The sequence below is a fragment of the Erythrolamprus reginae genome, chromosome 1 (genome assembly GCF_031021105.1).
Source record: "Erythrolamprus reginae isolate rEryReg1 chromosome 1, rEryReg1.hap1, whole genome shotgun sequence".
Lineage (NCBI taxonomy): Eukaryota > Metazoa > Chordata > Lepidosauria > Squamata > Dipsadidae > Erythrolamprus > Erythrolamprus reginae.
The window spans coordinates 373,013,624-373,033,789 of record NC_091950.1 but is presented as its reverse complement, the minus strand read 5'-3'; the positions used below and the strand labels follow the sequence as shown (position 1 = coordinate 373,033,789).

At 38.7% G+C, this 20,166-nt stretch overlaps 1 protein-coding gene across 1 annotated transcript in view; it reads left to right on the top strand.

Moving 5' to 3' along the window:
- TTBK1 (tau tubulin kinase 1) overlaps nucleotides 1–20,166 on the top strand; it is a 120,748-nt gene that overhangs the window by 23,340 nt on the left and 77,242 nt on the right. Inside the window, exon 3 of the mRNA XM_070734578.1 lies at nucleotides 16,657–16,804. Within this exon, the coding sequence (XP_070590679.1) occupies nucleotides 16,657–16,804 (148 nt within the window). The remainder of the gene's footprint in view (nucleotides 1–16,656; nucleotides 16,805–20,166) is intronic.

Genomic DNA, 20,166 nt, shown 5'->3' with positions numbered 1-20,166 from the left:
ATCCTGCACCTGTTTTTCATATATTTTATTCTCCAGTCGTTTTTTTGAAGTGGTTTGCAACTGCCTTCTTCCCAGGCCTGAGAAAAAATGACCAGCCCCAGATCCCATATCTGGTTTTATGCCTAAAGCAGGATTAGCTTTCACAGTTTCCTAGTTTCTAATCTGGTTCCTTAATTGTCCTACTAGTTTCAAGTAATTAAAAGAATTACACTATATGCTCAATCTTCTGGATGTGTATCCTGGAATGATTACATGATAATTTAAATACATTTACATGATGTCACTTAAACACAGCCCCAAAATAGCCTAATATCCCCTTTTAAAAAAGTAGGATACCTACTCAGTCTACTGTATTGTATTTATTATATTCCCGTAAATATCTGAATTTAATTGTTGAAAGAAGAAAGCATAAACAGATTTTGTTTATCTCTTTATACATTGATTTCCAAAACTGTTGAATTACTGAAAATCGACCAAGTTCTCGACTTGCAACAATTGGTTTAGTGACAGTTCAAGGTTACAAGGGCACTTTCGCAGCTATGACCTTTGTAGCATACCTGTCCTCACTTGATCAAAATTCAGACTCTTATTTATGGCGATTGCAATGTCCCAGAGTCATGTGATTCAATTCAATTCAAATTCAAAGTGTTGGCTATGAGCTATATAGCACTACATGGCATCGGATCAGATTACTTACGGGGCTGCCTTCTGCTGCATGAGTCCCAGCAACCGGTTAGGGTCCCGCACAGTCAGCCTTCTGCAAGTCCCGTCAACTAGACAACGTTGCCTGGCAGGGCCAAGGGGAAGAGCCTTCTCTGTGGGGGCCTGGCCCTCTGGAACCAGCTCCCCGCAGAGATTCATACCACCCCCACCCTCTTCGCTTTCCGCAAGCTTGAAGACCCACTTGTACCAACAGGTCTGGGGCCATTAGATATTAGTCCCCGGCCAATGAATGTAAGATATGTTGATTGTTTGAATGAGAATGATTGATTTTTAAGAAATTGGGATTTTAGATTAGTTAGCTTATTTTAAAATTGGATTTAAGATATTTAATTGGTTTTCTTTTAATATGTTGTAAGCTGCCCCGAGTCCTCAGACAGGGGTGGCATATAAATCCAATGAATGAACGAACGAACAAACAAACAAACAAACAAACAAACAAACAAACAAATAAATGTGATCACCTATTGTGGCTTTCTGACAAGCAAAGTCCATGAGAAGCTAAATTCACTTAACAACCAGATTATTAATTTATCAACTGCAGTGATGCACTTAACAACTGTGGTAAGAAAGGTCTTAAATTGGGGCAAAACACACTTAACAAATATCTCATTTAGCAACGGAAATTTGAGCTCAATTGAGGTCGTAAGTCGATGACTGCCTGTGTTACACATCCTTTGCAACCATCCTTAAATACAAGCCTTAATACATTACACATCTATTAGTTACAAATATAGTTTTCAGATATAATTTTTAAAAATATCTGTTTCCATCAATTATTTTGTATTTTGTCAATTTTATTTTTTGCAAAACCCAGTTTCCACAAACTAACTGTTTGCATTTTCGGACCTTTAACAGAATACTGCAGGGTACATCCCCTTTATAATGTTCCTTTTTCTCAAAAAATATTTCAAAGTTAGTGAGAGGGCTTAAGAAATTTCCTTGATTTCCTTGTCTTTAGGAATGGTAACACTTAATGGTAGTACTTGGGATGGTAGCATTTAACCAAATTATCCCCAAGATATTCTTTCTCTATTAAATATTGTTCTTCCAATAGAGCAATTTTTTTAGTCTTGATAGAGTTGCTGGTTTCTGTCTCTGCCTTCACTGCCTTTAATTTTTCTAGAAAAGTCCGTAAGGAGGCATTCCTGATGAAGGCTCGAGTGCTAACTTTGAATTTCACTATGGATTTCAGTTGCTCATGCCGTGGAAGAATATGCATATTTTCTTCATCCTGTTTTAAATCTGTTCTTTAGCTGTATAAAATTACGTCCAGGTTTAGACTATATCAATGCGATTCTTCAATCTCTATCCATAGATTTATCTTCAACATCCTCATCCCCTTTCTGAGGGCTTAAGATATGTTCCCCCTCCCCTTATTTTCTGAATACGCATTTTATTGATATTTGTTATGAAGTTACGATTTTTCTATTTAAGGAGACCGACAATATTTGAAAAAGCTATAATTTTTAATTCTACTATTTTCACATTTCTCAACAACCAAGGGGGAAATCCTTGTTTAGCTTAAGAAGCTTGCAAAGAATTTATTAATTTATGTATTTATTTATTGGACTTATATGCCACAAAGATATTCTACTTAATGTCACAAAGGTATTCTATTTTTGTGTAGGGGATATTATTATTGCCAGTTTTTAAATTTTCTGTGTATCTTTTCTGCAACAGCAATCCACAAGTTTTTGGGAAACTTGAAACTGGAATTCTATAATACTATCACACTATATGATACTATCACTATTCACAATACTATCATTCACTATTGTCATCCATTGTGAACACCCAATTTTCCTATGCCTATGATCCCAAAGATCAGGAAGTAATGATCCATAATACAATCTTTTTTCTCCTTAATCTCTCAATGATGAACAGAACAGAGGAAGAAAGTAGAAAGTGACCAGTGGAATACTGGTATTGGATGTGGTAATCTGTAAAGATTTCTTCCACTCCACCCTTTCCAAGATTTGATCATCTTGACAATTATTATTATTATTATTATTTATTAGATTTGTATGCCAAAGTGTTCCTCAGAAATTGGTAGCTTTAGATATAAGTACATTCAGGTTTCATTGCTAAGATCACCAGGTAATTTCAGGTGTGTGTAAGAACTTTAAATCTAAGAAACATAAATTCAAGTTCATTCTCTCATTGGAAATTCTGTGGCATTTCTCCTACTAAGTCTTATATCATGTCTAGTAACCAATTTTTCTTTTAACATTTATGGTCCCTTAGCAGCTTTCTGGCTAGAAATACAGTGGTACCTCTACCTATGAACGCCTCTACTTACGAACTTTTATAGATAAGAACTGGGTGTTCAAGATTTTTTTGCCTCTTCTCAAGAAACATTTTCCACTTATAAACCTGAGCCTCTGAAAATGTAACCGGAAAAGGCAGGGAGAAGCCTCTGTGGGGCCTCTCTAGGAATCTCCTGGGAGGAAACAGGGCCAGAAAAGGCAGGGAGAAGCCTCTGTGGGGCCTCTCTAGGAATCTCCTGGGAGGAAACAGGGCTTCCACCTTTCCTGTGGTTTCCCCAATCGCACACATTATTTGCTTTTACATTGATTTCTATGGGAAAAATTGTTACTTCTTACAAACCTTTCTACTTAAGAACCTGGTCACGGAATGAAATAAGTTTGTAAGTAGAGGTACTACTGTATTGTATTTCCCCCTCCCTTTTGTACAGTCTTTTCCAATTCCTATAGACAGCCTGGATGAGTTCCTGCATGAGTTTCTTGACAAGATTTTTTCAGTAGTGGTTTGCCATTGTCTCATTCCTCAGGTTGAGAGAAAATGACTGGCCTAAAGTTACCCAGCCAACTTAGATATGTCTGTTACTACTATATTTGGGGGCTATTGGATGTCATTGCCTCCAATAATCATTTAAGTGAGGTGAATGGTATAGAATAGGGGTTGCCAACCTTGGCAACTTTAAGCTTGGTGGACCAACTCCCAGAATGTTCCAGCCTGCTTTGCTGGTTGGGGAATTCTGGGAGTTGAAGTCCGTCAGGCTTAAAGTGGCCAAGGTTGGAGACCCCTGTTGCAGATTATTAGTAAAATAGTTACTTCTCATCCTTTAAGTTTGCTAATATATTTCCTATTTCTTGGAAGCAATCCTATGAACTGTGTAATTATTTGGCAAAATGGAACTGTGGATACCAGCTGGGACAGAATCTTCTCATTTGTTGTCAGAAACATTTTGGCATGTTACTTGATTTTCATAGCCGGAATTCTAGAGACGTGATCCCAAGCACAAAATTATAGCGATGGGCTGTGGCTGATATTTCCCCCCCTTTTAATACCTGCACAGTTTCCATAGCAAAAAAATCCTTTTTTACATCAGTTAATGCAAATGTCAAACCTTCTTTGAAATACTGTAGGCTGCCAGTACTTTGATAAATTGAGCTGTTAGTTCTTCTCCTGTAACAAGATGACACTTCAATTTCTAATCGTTTTCTAAGCATTTGATGCTCACATTGCTGACAGTAGAGATTTTTTAAAAATGGTTAGGGAATATCATTTTTATTTATTTTTTTAGAACAGTTTTTGCTACTATTCAGCAGCTATCGCTAAATATTTTATTCTATCTATACATGTCTCTCAACTGGTTTTACATTTGTGGTTGTTTTCTCCCACTATATTCGCAAACAAGCATTTTCTAATCAATAACTCATAATTCTTCCACTTTGTAGTACTAAGAAACTTAAACATTTTAGCTGAATTTATGATTTTAGTACTCATATAGTTTGACAGTACACTCTAGTCATTCTTTCCACATTACTATGAAGAATGGAAATTAATGCAAGATGTAATAAATCTCAATCTAGGTCACAGTGTTTATTCCTAAATTGGGTATGCTGCTAAGAGGTGGGCTGTAAGATGGAACAGTGACCTGTTCATATCTATCTATACCTACAAGTACAGAAAAGATTTCTTATTAAACTAAGTATCTTTACACAGCAGTTCCATTCCTTGTAGTACATGTCACACAAAGCCAGAGGTGGGTTGCTAAGATGGAATGGTGACATGTGCTCGCCCCCGTGGCTCTGAGTGCTAACGGAGTCAAAGCTCAATTCTGCCACTACATCTGTGCAAATAGAATCACGCATGGAGCCGCAGGCGCGCCTGTGTTTCCGCACATTTTTTTGCTTCTGCACACACACACCAAAACACAGGTGCACCTGCGTCTCCGCACGCAATTCTGCTACCTGTACCTGTGCAGTAGCAGAATTGCGCTGGATTCCGCTAGCACTCAGAGCCACGGGGGCGAGCACATGTCACCATTCCATCTTAGCAACCCACCTCTGGCTTTGCACAATGCTTTACTTGATACCTCTATTACATTTATGTGTTGTACTTAGAAATAAATAGTAGGTCAGGCCTTTCTTGTTTAATGTGTGACATGTACTACAAAGAATGGAACTGCTGTGTAAAAATACTTAGTTTAATAAGAAATATTTTCTGTACTTGTAGGTATAGATAGATATGAACTATACTTATATATTGATTAAATTTTGGTCTGGGCAGATTAAAAATAAATAATTTCAATAATTCAATAATTTCAATAAAATGGTGCAGTAAAGTTAGGTTAAGAAGATATTATTATTATTATTATTATTATTATTATTATTATTATTATTATTATTTAGATTTTTATGCCGCCCTTCTCAGGGTGATTCAGGGTGGCGTACAACATTATAAATGCAACAATATGTAAAGAAATCTAAATTACTATAAAAGAATTTATACAAATTATTTAAAAGTGTTAAAAACTCCATATACAGTCATATGCATTCATCCAATTCAATCATACATAGTATTGGCCGGAGACAATCTCATCACTTGCGGCCCCCATGCCTGCCGGCAAAGGTAGGTCTTCAGAGCTTTACAAAAGACCTGGAGAAACGGTACGGTACTATCAATGGAGAGAGTTTCTTTCAGGGGGGCCAGGGCCACCACAGAGAAGGCTCTTCCCCTAGGCCCTGCCAAACGACATTGTCTGGCTGATGGGACCAGGAGAAGGCCGATGCTGGGGTGCATGAGACAGGAGACGGTCCCGTAGGTCAGTGTTTCCCAACCTTGGCAACTTGAAGATATTTGGACTTCAACTCCCAGAATTCCCCAGCCAGCGAATGCTGGCTGGGGAATTCTGGGAGTTGAAGTCCAAATATCTTCAAGTTGCCAAGGTTGGGAAACACTGCCAGAGGTAATCTGGTCGTAAGCCATGTAGGGCTTTGTAGGTCATAACCAGCACATTGAATTGTGCCCCGCCTAAGTTGCGGATCCTCTCTGAGGGAGATAGAGACTCCCCTCCCAGGGTGATGGACGGACAGATGGACGTGTCCCTGGGAGGCAAAACCCACAGCCACTCTGTCTTGTTGAGGTTGAGTCTGAGCCTATTAACGCCCATCCAGATCCTAACAGTCTCCAGACACCAGCATATTACCTCCACTGCTTCACTGAGTTGACTTCACTTATGCTGATTATAGGGAGATCACCTGCAATTAAAATTACATTTATTAACTTATTATTTATTCCTATTCATTTTTTCTGATCCCCACTTGAGAAGTTATATATATTTTCTCCCAAATCTGGTTTTGATTATTTGAGAATATGTTACCAAGGAGACCTTAAAGCTTAAGAGACCACATAGACCGCACTTCAGATCACAGAGAAGGAGAGGGAGGTAGTCCTTTTTTACTTTTTGCATTTTGCATTTTTGGAATTCAAGGAGAAAGGGGAGATTTAACTGGCTGGAACAGACAAAGGGAAGGATAAAAACAGGAAAAAGCCATTTTAATTTGCACTTCAGATCACAGAGAAGGAGAGGAAGGTAGTCCTTTTTTACTTTTTGCATTTTGCATTTTTGGAATTCAAGGAGAAAGGGGAGATTTAACTGGCTGGAACAGACAAAGGGAAGGATAAAAACAGGAAAAAGCCATTTTAATTTGCACTTCAGATCACAGAGAAGGAGAGGGAGGTAGTCCTTTTTTACTTTTTGCATTTTGCATTTTTGGAATTCAAGGAGAAAGGGGAGATTTAACTGGCTGGAACAGACAAAGGGAAGGATAAAAACAGGAAAAAGCCATTTTAATTTGCACTTCAGATCACAGAGAAGGAGAGGAAGGTAGTCCTTTTTTACTTTTTGCATTTTGCATTTTTGGAATTCAAGGAGAAAGGGGAGATTTAACTGGCTGGAACAGACAAAGGGAAGGATAAAAACAGGAAAAAGCCATTTTAATTTGCACTTCAGATCACAGAGAAGGAGAGGAAGGTAGTCCTTTTTTACTTTTTGCATTTTGCATTTTTGGAATTCAAGGAGAAAGGGGAGATTTAACTGGCTGGAACAGACAAAGGGAAGGATAAAAACAGGAAAAAGCCATTTTAATTTGCACTTCAGATCACAGAGAAGGAGAGGAAGGTAGTCCTTTTTTACTTTTTGCATTTTGCATTTTTGGAATTCAAGGAGAAAGGGGAGATTTAACTGGCTGGAACAGACAAAGGGAAGGATAAAAACAGGAAAAAGCCATTTTAATTTGCACTTCAGATCACAGAGAAGGAGAGGAAGGTAGTCCTTTTTTACTTTTTGCATTTTGCATTTTTGGAATTCAAGGAGAAAGGGGAGATTTAACTGGCTGGAACAGACAAAGGGAAGGATAAAAACAGGAAAAAGCCATTTTAATTTGCACTTCAGATCACAGAGAAGGAGAGGAAGGTAGTGGCCCGCGCGCCTAACGGCGCGCGAATCATATAACTATAAACCAAAATCAGCAAAGTTTGGTAGCAATAGGGGTTGTGGATTTTATTGCTAAGTACTTGTATTTCAATACATTGTTAAGATGACTGGTTTGGTGCAGTGTAACACTTGTTTGGCTGTTGTCTTCCGTAGTACCTTGTGGAACTTGGGGTACTGCCCTCTTTGCATTAGGACATCTAGGTTAGATGGCGAGATCTCTAGATTGCAGTCCTTAGTTTGTAGCTTGCAGTCAGAAGTGGAAAGATTGTCCCAGCCACGTGCTGTAATGCAGCCATGTGTCCAGCCTCCACTTCCACAGCGCCACCCGAGGAGGAGGGCTGTGTGGACAACTGTCGGTTCAGGAAGATTGCGTGCAGTTGAGCAAAAACATAGTAATTGTGGTCTCTCTTTATCGAATTCCTATACTGTTCTTGCGGATTTAAATAGTAAGGATGTTGGAGATATTAGCAAGGCCCCTCAGGCAGAGAATGAGGGGATATTCAAAGGGGAAGTTGTTGTAAATGTCACCAAACCATCAAGTGCAGTTAGTAGAAATATAAAGAGGACACATTTTCTTGTGGGTGATTCGACTGTTAGAGGTGTTGATTTGGGACAGAGTAAGGACGTGGTGAAGGTGCTGAGGTGTCTCCCAGGGGCCACTGCCAGCAGGGACAGGAGGAGGATTACAAACATTGTCGAGGCTGTGAGTAAAGGTAATAACATTGATGTGGTGGTGCATCTTGGCACAAATGATTTGTCCCAGAGAAATGTCAATGTAGTAAAAAGAGATTTTCAATGTCTAAGTGTGGAGCTGGGTAAAATAGCAGAATCAGTGACTTTCTCAGAGGTGTTACCGGTTTGTGGCCAAGAGGATAAAACAACGTGTATCATAGAGTTTAATGTGTGGTTAAAGCAGTGGTGTAAAGCTGAAGGTTTTGGCTATGTAAGTCATGATGTCAGTAGGTGGTCTAATAGGGAGTTGTTTAAGAGGGATGGTTTGCATCCATCATACAGAGGTACCCAGGTACTCGGTGAGGAATTCAGAACTTTTTTGGACAGGCATTTAAACTAGGTAAAGGGGACAGAGATGTAACTGATGTGGGTGATTTCTGTCCCCGACCAATGAGGATAAAGCAGTTTTTGGAAGCTTATGAAAAGGGAGCTGCAAATAAAATAGATGTAGTTGTTGATGATAAGGGGCAAACTAATAATGAAAATAATGTTCTTCGTGTAATGTGCACGAATGCTCGAAGCTTGAGCAACAAGCTCTGTGAATTAATGGCCATAATATCTAGAGATAATTTGGACCTGGTTGCCATAACTGAGACATGGTTTAAGGATTCTAATGAATGGGAAATATCCATACCAGGATATACACTGTATAGGAAGGATAGAATAGAGAGAAGGGGAGGTGGAGTAGCCATTTATGTTAAAGAAACTCTAAAAACAACACTAATTCAAAATACATGTCAAGATCTAGAGACCCTCTGGATTTGCATGCAAAATAAAGACGGTTCTGTCATTAGAATTGGGGTGATCTATAGGCCTCCAGGGCAATCTGAGGAATATGACAACAAGATGGTGGATGAAATTACCCAAATGGCAGTAAAGGGAGATATTGTGGTTATGGGTGATTTCAACATGCCTGATGTTGACTGGAATATCCCCAGTGCCCTTACATGCAAAAGTAAGAATATAGTAGAGGCCTTTACAGGAGCAGCTCTGGCACAGCTGGTTAAGACACCAACTAGAGGGGAGAATATTCTAGATTTAGTTTTTACGAATGGGAATTGGGTTTCAGATGTCAAGGTGGGAGAAAATTTAGGTTGCAGTGACCATCTATGTTTGTGGTTTGATGTAAAAACTCATTGTGAGCAATCCTATAATGCAACCAAAGTATTGGATTTCAGAAAAACAAATTTTAATGCAATGGGGGAATATTTAGATAATGAATTAAAGGGGAGGGATAAAATGGCAGGAGCGAGCACCCAGTGGACTGTATTTAAAAAGGCCATCTTAAAAGCCACTGGACTGTATGTAAGACAAATAACTAAAGGTAAAAGGAAGAAGAAACCGCTATGGTTTAGCAATGATGTAAGGACTATAGTCAATGAAAAAAAGGCTGCCTATAGGAGGTATAAAGAGTCTGGAAGTATAGCTGATAGGGAGGTGTATAAAATGAGACAGAAGGAGGCGAAACAGATAATATATGCTGCTAAAGCCTCAAAAGAGGAAGAAATTGCCAAATCTCTAAAGAAGGGGGATAAAACCTTCTTCAGATATATTAGTGATAAGAAGAAGAAAAACTGCGGCATCACGAAGCTTAGTACCGGGAAAAATACATGCATTAATGGGAATAAGGAGATTGCTGACCATTTCAATAGCTACTTCTGTTCAGTTTTCTCAAAAGACACCTTACAAAATAATACTATAGAGGGATATAGCATTGCCTCCAACTGTACGGATTCAGCTCCAGTGATCTTAGAAGCCGATGTCTTAGAAGAACTTGAACGATTAAAGATAAATAAGGCAATGGGTCCAGATGGCATCCACCCCAGAGTTCTTAAAGAACTCAGATCTGTCATTGCTACCCCCCTGACTGATTTGTTTAACCAATCCTTGTTAACAGGAGATGTTCCTGAGGATTGGAGAATGGCAAGTGTTGTGCCTATCCACAAGAAGGGCAGTAGAGAAGAAGCTGGTAACTACAGGCCAGTTAGCTTGACATCAGTTGTCGTTAAAATGATGGAGACTCTACTGAAAAAGAGGATAAATCAGCACCTAAAAAACAATAAATTATTGGACCCAAATCAGCATGGCTTTACTGAAGGCAAATCATGTCAGACTAATCTCATTGATTTCTTTGACTATGTCACAAAGGTGTTGGATGAAGGTGGTGCCGTGGATATTGCCTACCTGGACTTCAGCAAAGCCTTTGATACGGTTCCACATAAAGAGCTGATAGATAAATTAGTGAAGATTGGACTTAATCCCTGGATAGTTCAATGGATTTGCAGCTGGCTGAAGCATAGACACCAGAGGGTTGTTGTGAATGGTGAGTATTCTGAGCAGAGTCAGGTTACAAGCGGTGTGCCACAAGGGTCTGTTCTGGGTCCTATTCTTTTTAATATGTTTGTGAGTGACATAGGGGAAGGTCTGGTAGGGAAGGTTTGCCTATTTGCCGATGACTCTAAAGTGTGCAATAGGGTTGATATTCCTGGAGGCGTCGGCAATATGGTAAATGATTTAGCTTTACTAGATAAATGGTCAAAGCAATGGAAACTGCAGTTTAATGTTTCCAAATGTAAAATAATGCACTTGGGGAAAAGGAATCCTCAATCTGACTATTGTATTGGCAGTTCTGTGTTAGCAAATACTTCAAAAGAAAAGGATTTAGGCGTAGTGATTTCTGACAGTCTCAAAATGGGTGAACAGTGCAGTCAGGCAGTAGGGAAAGCAAGTAGGATGCTTGGCTGCATAGCTAGAGGTATAACAAGCAGGAAGAGGGAGATTATGATCCCGCTATATAGAATGCTGGTGAGACCACATTTGGAATACTGTGTTCAGTTCTGGAGACCTCACCTACAAAAAGATATTGACAAAATTGAACGGGTCCAAAGACGGGCTACAAGAATGGTGGAAGGTCTTAAGTATAAAGCGTATCAGGAAAGACTTAATGAACTCAATCTGTATAGTCTGGAGGACAGAAGGAAAAGGGGGGACATGATCGAAACATTTAAATATATTAAAGGGTTAAATAAGGTCCAGGAGGGAAGTGTTTTTAATAGGAAAGTGAACACAAGAACAAGGGGACACAATCTGAGGTTAGTTGGGGGAAAGATCAAAAGCAACATGAGAAAATATTATTTTACTGAAAGAGTAGTAGATCCTTGGAACAAACTTCCAGCAGACGTGGTAGATAAATCCACAGTAACTGAATTTAAACATGCCTGGGATAAACATATATCCATCCTAAGATAAAATACAGAAAATAGTATAAGGGCAGACTAGATGGACCATGGGGTCTTTTTCTGCCGTCAGACTTCTATGTTTCTATGTTTCTATTTTTTCCAGATAATCCCCTTCTATCGTATCTAGCAGTAAACAAAAATTGCTGGATAAAAAAGGAAAACATCCTCATTGAGTTCTTGTGTTTGTTAATTATGTACAGAGGCAAGTCAGGAAAAATCCTTCTTATTTTAGCATAATAGATTGTTGGGAGAACTGAAAAATTCTATCTTGCAGAGTTTTTATAATTAATTATAAAATATTAATTAATATAATTATTCCTCAATTTTGAAGAAGAGTGAAAATCCCTATAATTACCTAGATTTTATTTTCAGATCTCATTCAGATGGCAATGAAAAAAGCTTCAAAAAAGAACTTTTCCATAAATTCCTTTGGGGCTATTCTCACTCTGCTTAAAAGAAAACTTGCACTATTTTTGAAGACTGAATCTTGCATCCAAATTATTTTGACTTGGAGCTCCACTATTTTCTTTGATGTGTTTCTGATTAGCATTTTTAAGTTGGTCATTTCCATGGTCAGAGGAATACTATATCCTAAAGGCTAATGCATAGTACTTTGCAAAGATTATGCTAGGCCCTTGGTGAATAAAATCCCTCAGATCTCTTCTAAAGTGGACTCTGCCTGGGGTTACTAGGACAAATTTTCACCCATTAACTGGGAGTAGTTTACGCTTGTAAAACTTGAGAAAGCAGAGGGAATTTTCAGGGCATCCAGTCCTCTTTTATCTAGTCAAAATCATCTGGGAAAAATCTTCTAGAAGGAACTAAGTGAAAGTGATTTCATCCTTGAATAATGGGATTATCTCTGCAGGAAAAAGCACCTGAGGTTAGAACAAGAAGTAATGGATGGAAACTAAAAAAGGAGAGAAGTGACTTAGAACTAAGGAGAAATTTCCTGACAGAACAATTAATCAGTGGAACTGCTTGCCTCCAGTTGTGAATTCTTCAACACTGGAAGTTTTTAAGAAGATGTTGGACAACCCTTTGTCTGAAATAGTGTAGGGTTTTCTGCCTAAGCAGGAGGTAGGACTAGAAGACCTCCAAGGTCCCTTCCAACTCTGTTGTTGTTGTTATTATTATTATTATTATTATTATTATTATTATTATTATTATTATTATTAAAAAGGTGATGATGTGCTCTCTCTTAAGGTGAGATATTTACTTGATCCAGTGATATTGGGCAATTTTCTTCTTTTACTTTTGAGGAAAGATCTACAATAAATAGATTATCTTGTCCCTTTTCAGTAAAGTTGTTCAGTAAACATTGTTCTTATTTGTGGGTACATTTTGTGACACTGGGACAGAGATGATACCATTCTCCTGGACCTGCTTGATCTTTCAATGACTATTACTATCAATCATGGTATTTTTTGGACTTTGGGAGAAGAGGACACTATTTTGCATTCTCTGAAGTTGGTATCAGTGGAGTGAGGGGGATCTGTGCTCTTTCCTCTTCTATTTAATATATAACGAGACTGTATGGTGAACTAATTTGATAACATGGATTCAGGTATCATCAATTTGCTATATTGTATATTTGGAGTTCCATCTGACTGATTGTGGAAATGATTGTGGGGGCCGTTAGCAACTCGAAGAGGAGGAATTGGTTTAGTTTCAATTCTAATAAAAATGAATGACTTGGGATCAGGTATGCCTGGGATTTTCCACTTTTCGTTCTCCATTGTGTTGCATTTCTGAGGAAGAACTGGTGTGCAATTGGGACTGATGGCTTTTCTTGGAAGAGCAAGTGCTATTAACAGCCAGGATGCCTTTTGAATAGAAAATGTGCCATTTTCCAACCTCATCCTCTATCTTATGCCTTAGTTGCCTGCCGTGTGTATGTACTATAGATGGGGCTACACTTGATCAGTCAGAATCTAATAGAGAATGCTACTTTGCAAGCAGTTATGGGCATACCTCAATATGCCCATGTGATAGCTATAATTTCTGAGCTCGTTACCAATTCAAATTGCTAATTGTTATCTGTAACATAACTTTGGAGTCTAGTTATCTATGGGATTGTCTTTCTGGTTGTCTCATAAGATCTAACACAATAAGCATGTACCAAACTTATGGGATCAGGAAAACATCCTTCTTTGTTCCTGCTGTCTGGAATCCAGTTCTACCAGAGGTTTGTTAAGTCCTATCCCTGCTTTGATTTAGAAGCATTGAGCATTTATAAAGGAGTTTGAACAGGCTGTAGGCCATGATGTTTTGTGGTTCCATCAAGTGATGACATGCAAACTGGTAAAACTATTTTTATATAACATACTTCCCCATAATATACTGCTCAAAAAAATAAAGGGAACACTCAAATAACACATCTAGATCTGAATGAATGAAATATTCTCATTTAATACTTAGTTATGTACAAAGTTGAATGTGCACAACTGCATGTGAAATTGATTGTCAATCAGTGTTGCTTCCTAAGTGGACAGTTTGATTTCACCGAAGTTTGATTTACTTGGAGCTATATTGTGTTGTTTAAGTGTTCCCTTTATTTTTTTTGAGCAGTGTATTATTTCATTTTATATCTTTTGCATTCTGCATAACAACAACAAACAAACAAACAACAACAATAATAATATACTATATAATATTATTATAATTAATATAATAATAACATACTCAGCTGCTGCAAAAAGATCGCACAGACTGACTACAAGCATAGACACGATGCTGTGGCACAGATGATCCACTGGAACCTGTGCCAGAACTACCATCTACCAATAGTAAAGAACTGGTGGGATCATAAGCCTGAAAAAGTGGTCGAAAATGAGCAAGCAAAACTACTGTGGGACTTCCGACTTCCGACTGACCGAATTTTGAAACGTAACACACCAGACATCCCAATTGTGGAGAAAAAGAAAGTATGGTTCATCGACATCGCAATCCCAGGAGACAGCAGAATTGAGGAGAAGCAGCTAGAGAAATTAGTGAAATATGAAGATCTAAAAATTGAGCTGCAACGGCTCTGGCATAAGCCAGTGAAAGTGGTCCCAGTGGTACTTGGCACGCTAGGCGCAGTGCCAAAGGATCTCAGCGGACATTTGAAAACCATCAGAGTTGACAAAATCTCCATCAGTCAACTGCAAAAGGCCACTTTACTGGGGTTGGCACACATAATTCGCTGCTACATCACGCACTCCTAGGTGTTTGGGAAGCGCCCGACTGGTGATGAAATACGAAATCCAGCCTAGTGATCTTGTTTGCTGAGTTGCATTGTTGATAATAATAACAAGAACAACAAGAACAAAAACAACAACAGAGTTGGAAGGGACCTTGGGGGTCTTCTAACCCAACCACCAGCTTAGGCAGAAAAACCTATACCACTTCAGACAAATGGTTATCCATCATCTTAAAAACTTCCAGTGTTGGAGCATTCACAACTTCTGGAGGCAAGCTGTTCCATTGATCAGTTATTCTAACTGTCAGGAATTTTCTCCTTAGTTTTAAGTTGCTTCTTTCCTTGATTAATTTCTACCAATTGCTTCTTGTCCTACCCTCAGGTGCTTCGGAGAATAGCCTGACTCCCTCTTCTTTGTCGCAATGCCTGAGATATTGAAACACTGCTATAATGTCTCCCCTAGTTCTTCTTTTCATTAAACTAGACATACCCAGGTCCTGCACTCATTTTTCATATGTTTTAGCCTCTAGTTCCCTAATAATTTTTGTTACTCTTCTCTGCACTCTTTCTAGAAACATCATTTTTACATTGTGGTGACCAAAACTGTGGTGACCAAAACTGAATGCAGTATTCCAAGTGTGGTCTTACCAAGGCATTGTAAAGTGGTATTAACACGTGATCTTGATTCTATCCCTCTGTTGATGCAGTCTAGAACTGTGTTGGCTTTTTTGGCAGCTGCTGAACACTGCTGGCTCATATTTAAATAGTTGTCCACTAGGCCTGCAAGATCCCTCTCACAGCTATTACTGTTCAGTAAGGTACCACATATACTGTACCTGTGCATTTTGTTTTCCTTGCCTAAATGTAGAAACTTACTTTTTTCACCATTGAATTTCATTTTGTTTAATAGCGCCCAATGTTCAAGTCTGTCAAAATCCTTCTGTATCTTGAGCCTATTGTCCGGACCGGAATGCTGGCTATTCCTGCAAATTTGATGAGTTCCCCATCTTTCCCCTCATCCAAATCATTGATGAAGATGCTGAAGAATATTGGGCCTAAAACAGCCCTGTGGTATCCCACTGCTTATCTCCCTCCTTGTAGATGCAGTTCCATTAAGGATTACATGTTGAGTGCGGTTAATGAGCCAGCTACAAATCCATCTGGTGGTAATGCTGTCTAACCCACATTTCTCTATTTTATCAAGTAGTAGGTTATGGTCTACTTTATCAAATGCCTTACTGAATTCCAAGTAAATTAAACTGACAGCATTCCTCTGGTCCATTAATTTGGTCACTTTGTCAAAGAATGCAATATTATTCGATCTGATCCTCCAGGATCTTTGAAAGATATATTTCAATGGTTCTGAGATCTCGCCTGTCAATTCCATCAGAATTTTGGGGTGTATTCCATCTGGCCCTGGTGATTTGAACTTGTCTAGTGTAGACAGGTGTTCACTTACCATTTTCTTCCCCATTTTAATTTGTATTCCTGATATGTTTTTTGTGATTTGTTTTTGATAGGTTGGACTGTTTTTTCACTTTATTTAATTAATTGAATTTATTTAATTGAATTTATATGCCACCCTCTCCCTAAGGACTGTGTAAAGACAATGCCACATGAATCCCAGCGACTGATTAGGTCCCACAGAGTTGGCCTTCTCCGGGTCCTGTCGGTGAAACAATGTCGTGTGGCGGGTCCCAGGGGAAGAGCCTTCTCTGTGGCGGCCCTGATCCTCTGGAATCAACTCCCCCCAGAGATCAGGACTGCCCCCACCCTCCTTGCCTTTCGCAAACTCTTTAAAACCCACCTTACATACACTTTTTCATTATATCCAAAACAGTCATACAATATTTATTTATTTATTATTTATTTATTGCATTTATATGCCACTCACTCCAAAATGGACTCTGAGTGGCTAACAACGGTTATGAGATAAAATATTGCATGGCTTGGCATTTTTTTCAGAAATTTCTAGGTAAGGTGTGGAATCTCCCTATTTGCTAAATACTGTGATGATTTTGTGTCCCATTTAGTTGAAGAAAATTGGTGGTGGTGGCTTCGGTGAGATTTATGAAGCAATGGATCTTTTAACTCGGGAAAATGTAGCTCTGAAGGTTGAGTCAGCTCAGCAACCAAAGCAAGTTCTCAAGATGGAGGTGGCTGTTCTAAAAAAACTACAAGGTAGGAGATATAATGATTCTGGAAAGCATGCGGAGGTTTATAGAGTATGATTGCACTATTATCTGTTTGGTGTTAATACATGACAACATACGATATTTAAACATAAAATACAGCTTTGTTTAAGATCCAGTACTTCTTTTCAGTGAAATTCTTATATTGCAATGTCACATGATTTTAATAGTTTTAATTATCTCAAGGAGTTTTTTTTTATTAACAAAGAGCTACATTAATTGTAGCTTGCCAGGAAAGATAATTAATTTTCTGTTGGGCATTTCATGTTTCTTATCCAAAGCCCCAATAATTGGACCCCAGTCAGAGGAAGCAGCAGACAAGGTAAGCTACGTGGAGATGCACTATTCATATTTTCTCCTGCACTTCCAAGACAACTACATCCTCTGGTTTAGTGCTTTGTTACTGCAGCAAATATTATAATGCCAGAAAAATAAAACATAACACTAGTGTTGTATAGGTGATGTTCTGCAAATGTCTAATGGGACAGGAATTTACATTTTGTATTTCATTCCTGATATGTGATCTACAAATATTTGATTTATGGCCATGTGTTTCACCAGCCTGGGCAATAAGTACCTATTTGGAGAACAATTAGGACAAAATCTCTTAACAGATAAAGAATTACTACCTTAAGTAAACATTTGCCCTTATACTTCAATAAAGTTCAAAAAATTATTGCTAGCTTTGCATATGGATAAATAAATATTTATTTATGTAAAGAAGAGTAAGAGGTTTAGTTACTATGCCCACCTCTCTTATAGACTGGCATCAGTGGTGGGTTGCTGTCTGTTCAGACCAGTTAATCTGAACTGATGGCTGAAATTTGCTCCTCTTCGCCAAACCAGCAAGTGATGGCCAGCTGGCCACGCCCCTGGAAAGGCCCTCCGGTTGTCGCTCCTTGAAAGCGGCTGGCAAAGAACCCTCTGCCCATGTGCAAAGGCTATTGTGCAGAGGGCTATTTCCCCAACATGATATAAGTGCAAGAGCGAAGCACACGTACATAAAACGCGTACTGTACTTCCGACACAATGCAAACTGGTAGAGAAGGTAAGTGTAACCCACCCCTGGCTGGCATGCTATTTGAAAATATGAAAAAGAGAAACAGAGTCAGATATAATCCAATCTTTATTGTGGTTATAACTGCAAAAGAAGAGTGGGATACAAACAATTAATAATTTAAAGCACTAAACAATATAAAATATACATGGTTAAAAAACATTTTAAAAAGCTTATACACGTGCATACAAACTCCACACCAATCTTTTAAAATAGCTATAAAAAAGGGCAAAGGCATAAATTAAAATTGGGGAAACATAAAAGTTAATATATGTCTCGTTCTCAGAAATCAATCACAATACTAAATACTCTTAACTGAGAAGTTAAATATTAAGGTTCGTCTGAGGCACAGGTCGTCCATCATCTGACAGATTGTAATTGCTGCTGTGCAGAATCTGCAATAGTTATGTTCTAACAGGATTACTGTCTGCAAGCAGCAGAGAGGTATAAAATTGTGCTATGTACCCCATTTGTCCTATGGGTGTTTATACAGTATTAGTGAGATGAGTGTAGTGTAGTGCACTGTAAACAAGACTTTATAATCTGTACAGTCTTTACACTGTAATCATTTGTACTAATTGTGGTGTATATCAAGCCATTGTAAACAAGACTTTACAAACTCTAGCTGATCAGGTTATGGAGACTGAAGTCAAATACCCAGATTCACTGGCCATTATTCAAAGTGATTTTAACAAAGGAAAGAGCTTCCAAAATATTTTCAGCATGTCAGTTGTCCCACTAGAGGCAAGAATACTTTAGACCAGTGATTTTCAACCTTTTTTGAGCCGTGGCACATTTTTTTTACATTTACAAAACCATGGGGCACATTGGGGGGGGGGGGGGGGGGGCTAAAAAAAGTTTGGACAAAAAAATTCTTTCTTCCTCCCTTTCGCTCTATTTCTCTCTCCCTCCCTCTTTCTCTCCCTTCCTCTTTTCTCTCTCTCTCTCTCCATCCCTCTTTCTCTCTTCCTTCCTCTTTTTTGCTCTCTTTCTCTCTCCCTCCTTAGCTCCCTCTCTTTCTCTCTCTTTCTTTCTTTCTCTCTCTTGCTCTCTTGTTCTCTCTCTCTTGCTCTCTTTCTTTCTTTCTTTCTCTCTCTTGTTCTCTTTTTCTTTCTCTCTCTCTCTCTCTCTCTCTCTCTCTTTCTTTCTTTCTTTCTCTCTCTGAGCTTCACGGCACACCTGACCATGTCTCATGGCACACTAGTGTGCCCCGGCACACTGGTTGAAAAACACTGCTTTAGACCACTGCTATACAATACTAAAATATGCTTATCAGCCCTTACCACAAGCAGTTGTAGACCACTTGGATCATTGTATGATTCACCTTGTACCTTCTTACTGACAAAGATGTAAAGCCACAAAACCAACAATTAAATCAGTGAACTTTGACTAAAGAGACAAAGCTGCAGGCTTGCTTTGACTGTATGGATAGGAATATTTTTGAAGATACCTCTGCAGACTTGGATGAACTCACAGATTCTGTAACATCATATGTCAGCTTCTCTGAAGACCTATGTGTAACGACTAGGAACTTGTGAATATACAGTAACAATAAACCTTGGTTCACCGCTAACCTTAAGCAGCTACATTGTTTCAAAGACGAAGCCTATAGAAAAGGTGATAGAATGCTCTACAATCATGCCAGAAATGTGTTAATAAGAGGTCAGAGCAGCAAAAAGAATCTACTCTAAAAAGCTAATGAATCAGTTCTCAACAAATGAACCAGAAAACATGTGGAAAACTTTTTAAAATATCACTTTTTACGGCAAACCACCTTCCCAGACTGAAGGAAATCAGCAACTTGCAGATGACCTGAACGTGTTCTACTGCAGGTTTGAAAGGAAGCTACAGCCACGTATCTCTACAATTTCCATCCCAGACACAGCACCAGCCAAACCTCCTACAACTGACCCCATCCTGTTGGGTTCACAATCCCTGGGGATCACAGAAAAGAAAGTGCAAGATCTATTTCACAGACAGATGCCAGAAAAAACACCAGGCCTAGACTAGATAACTCCTTCTTACTTAAAAATATATGCTGACCAATTGGCCCCAATCTTCACCCCAATCTTCAACAAATCACTAAAGATATGACATGTTCCTTCTTGCTTCAATGCTCCACTCTCATCCTAGTATCAAAGAAGTCCTCCCTGAAGGAACTGAAGGACTACAGACCAGTTGCTCTAACATCTGTAGTTATGAAAACCTTTGAAAGGCTAGTGATGTTCCACTTGAAAACCATCATGGATCCACTGTTAGACTCCCTGCAATTTGCATACCAAGCAAATAGATCG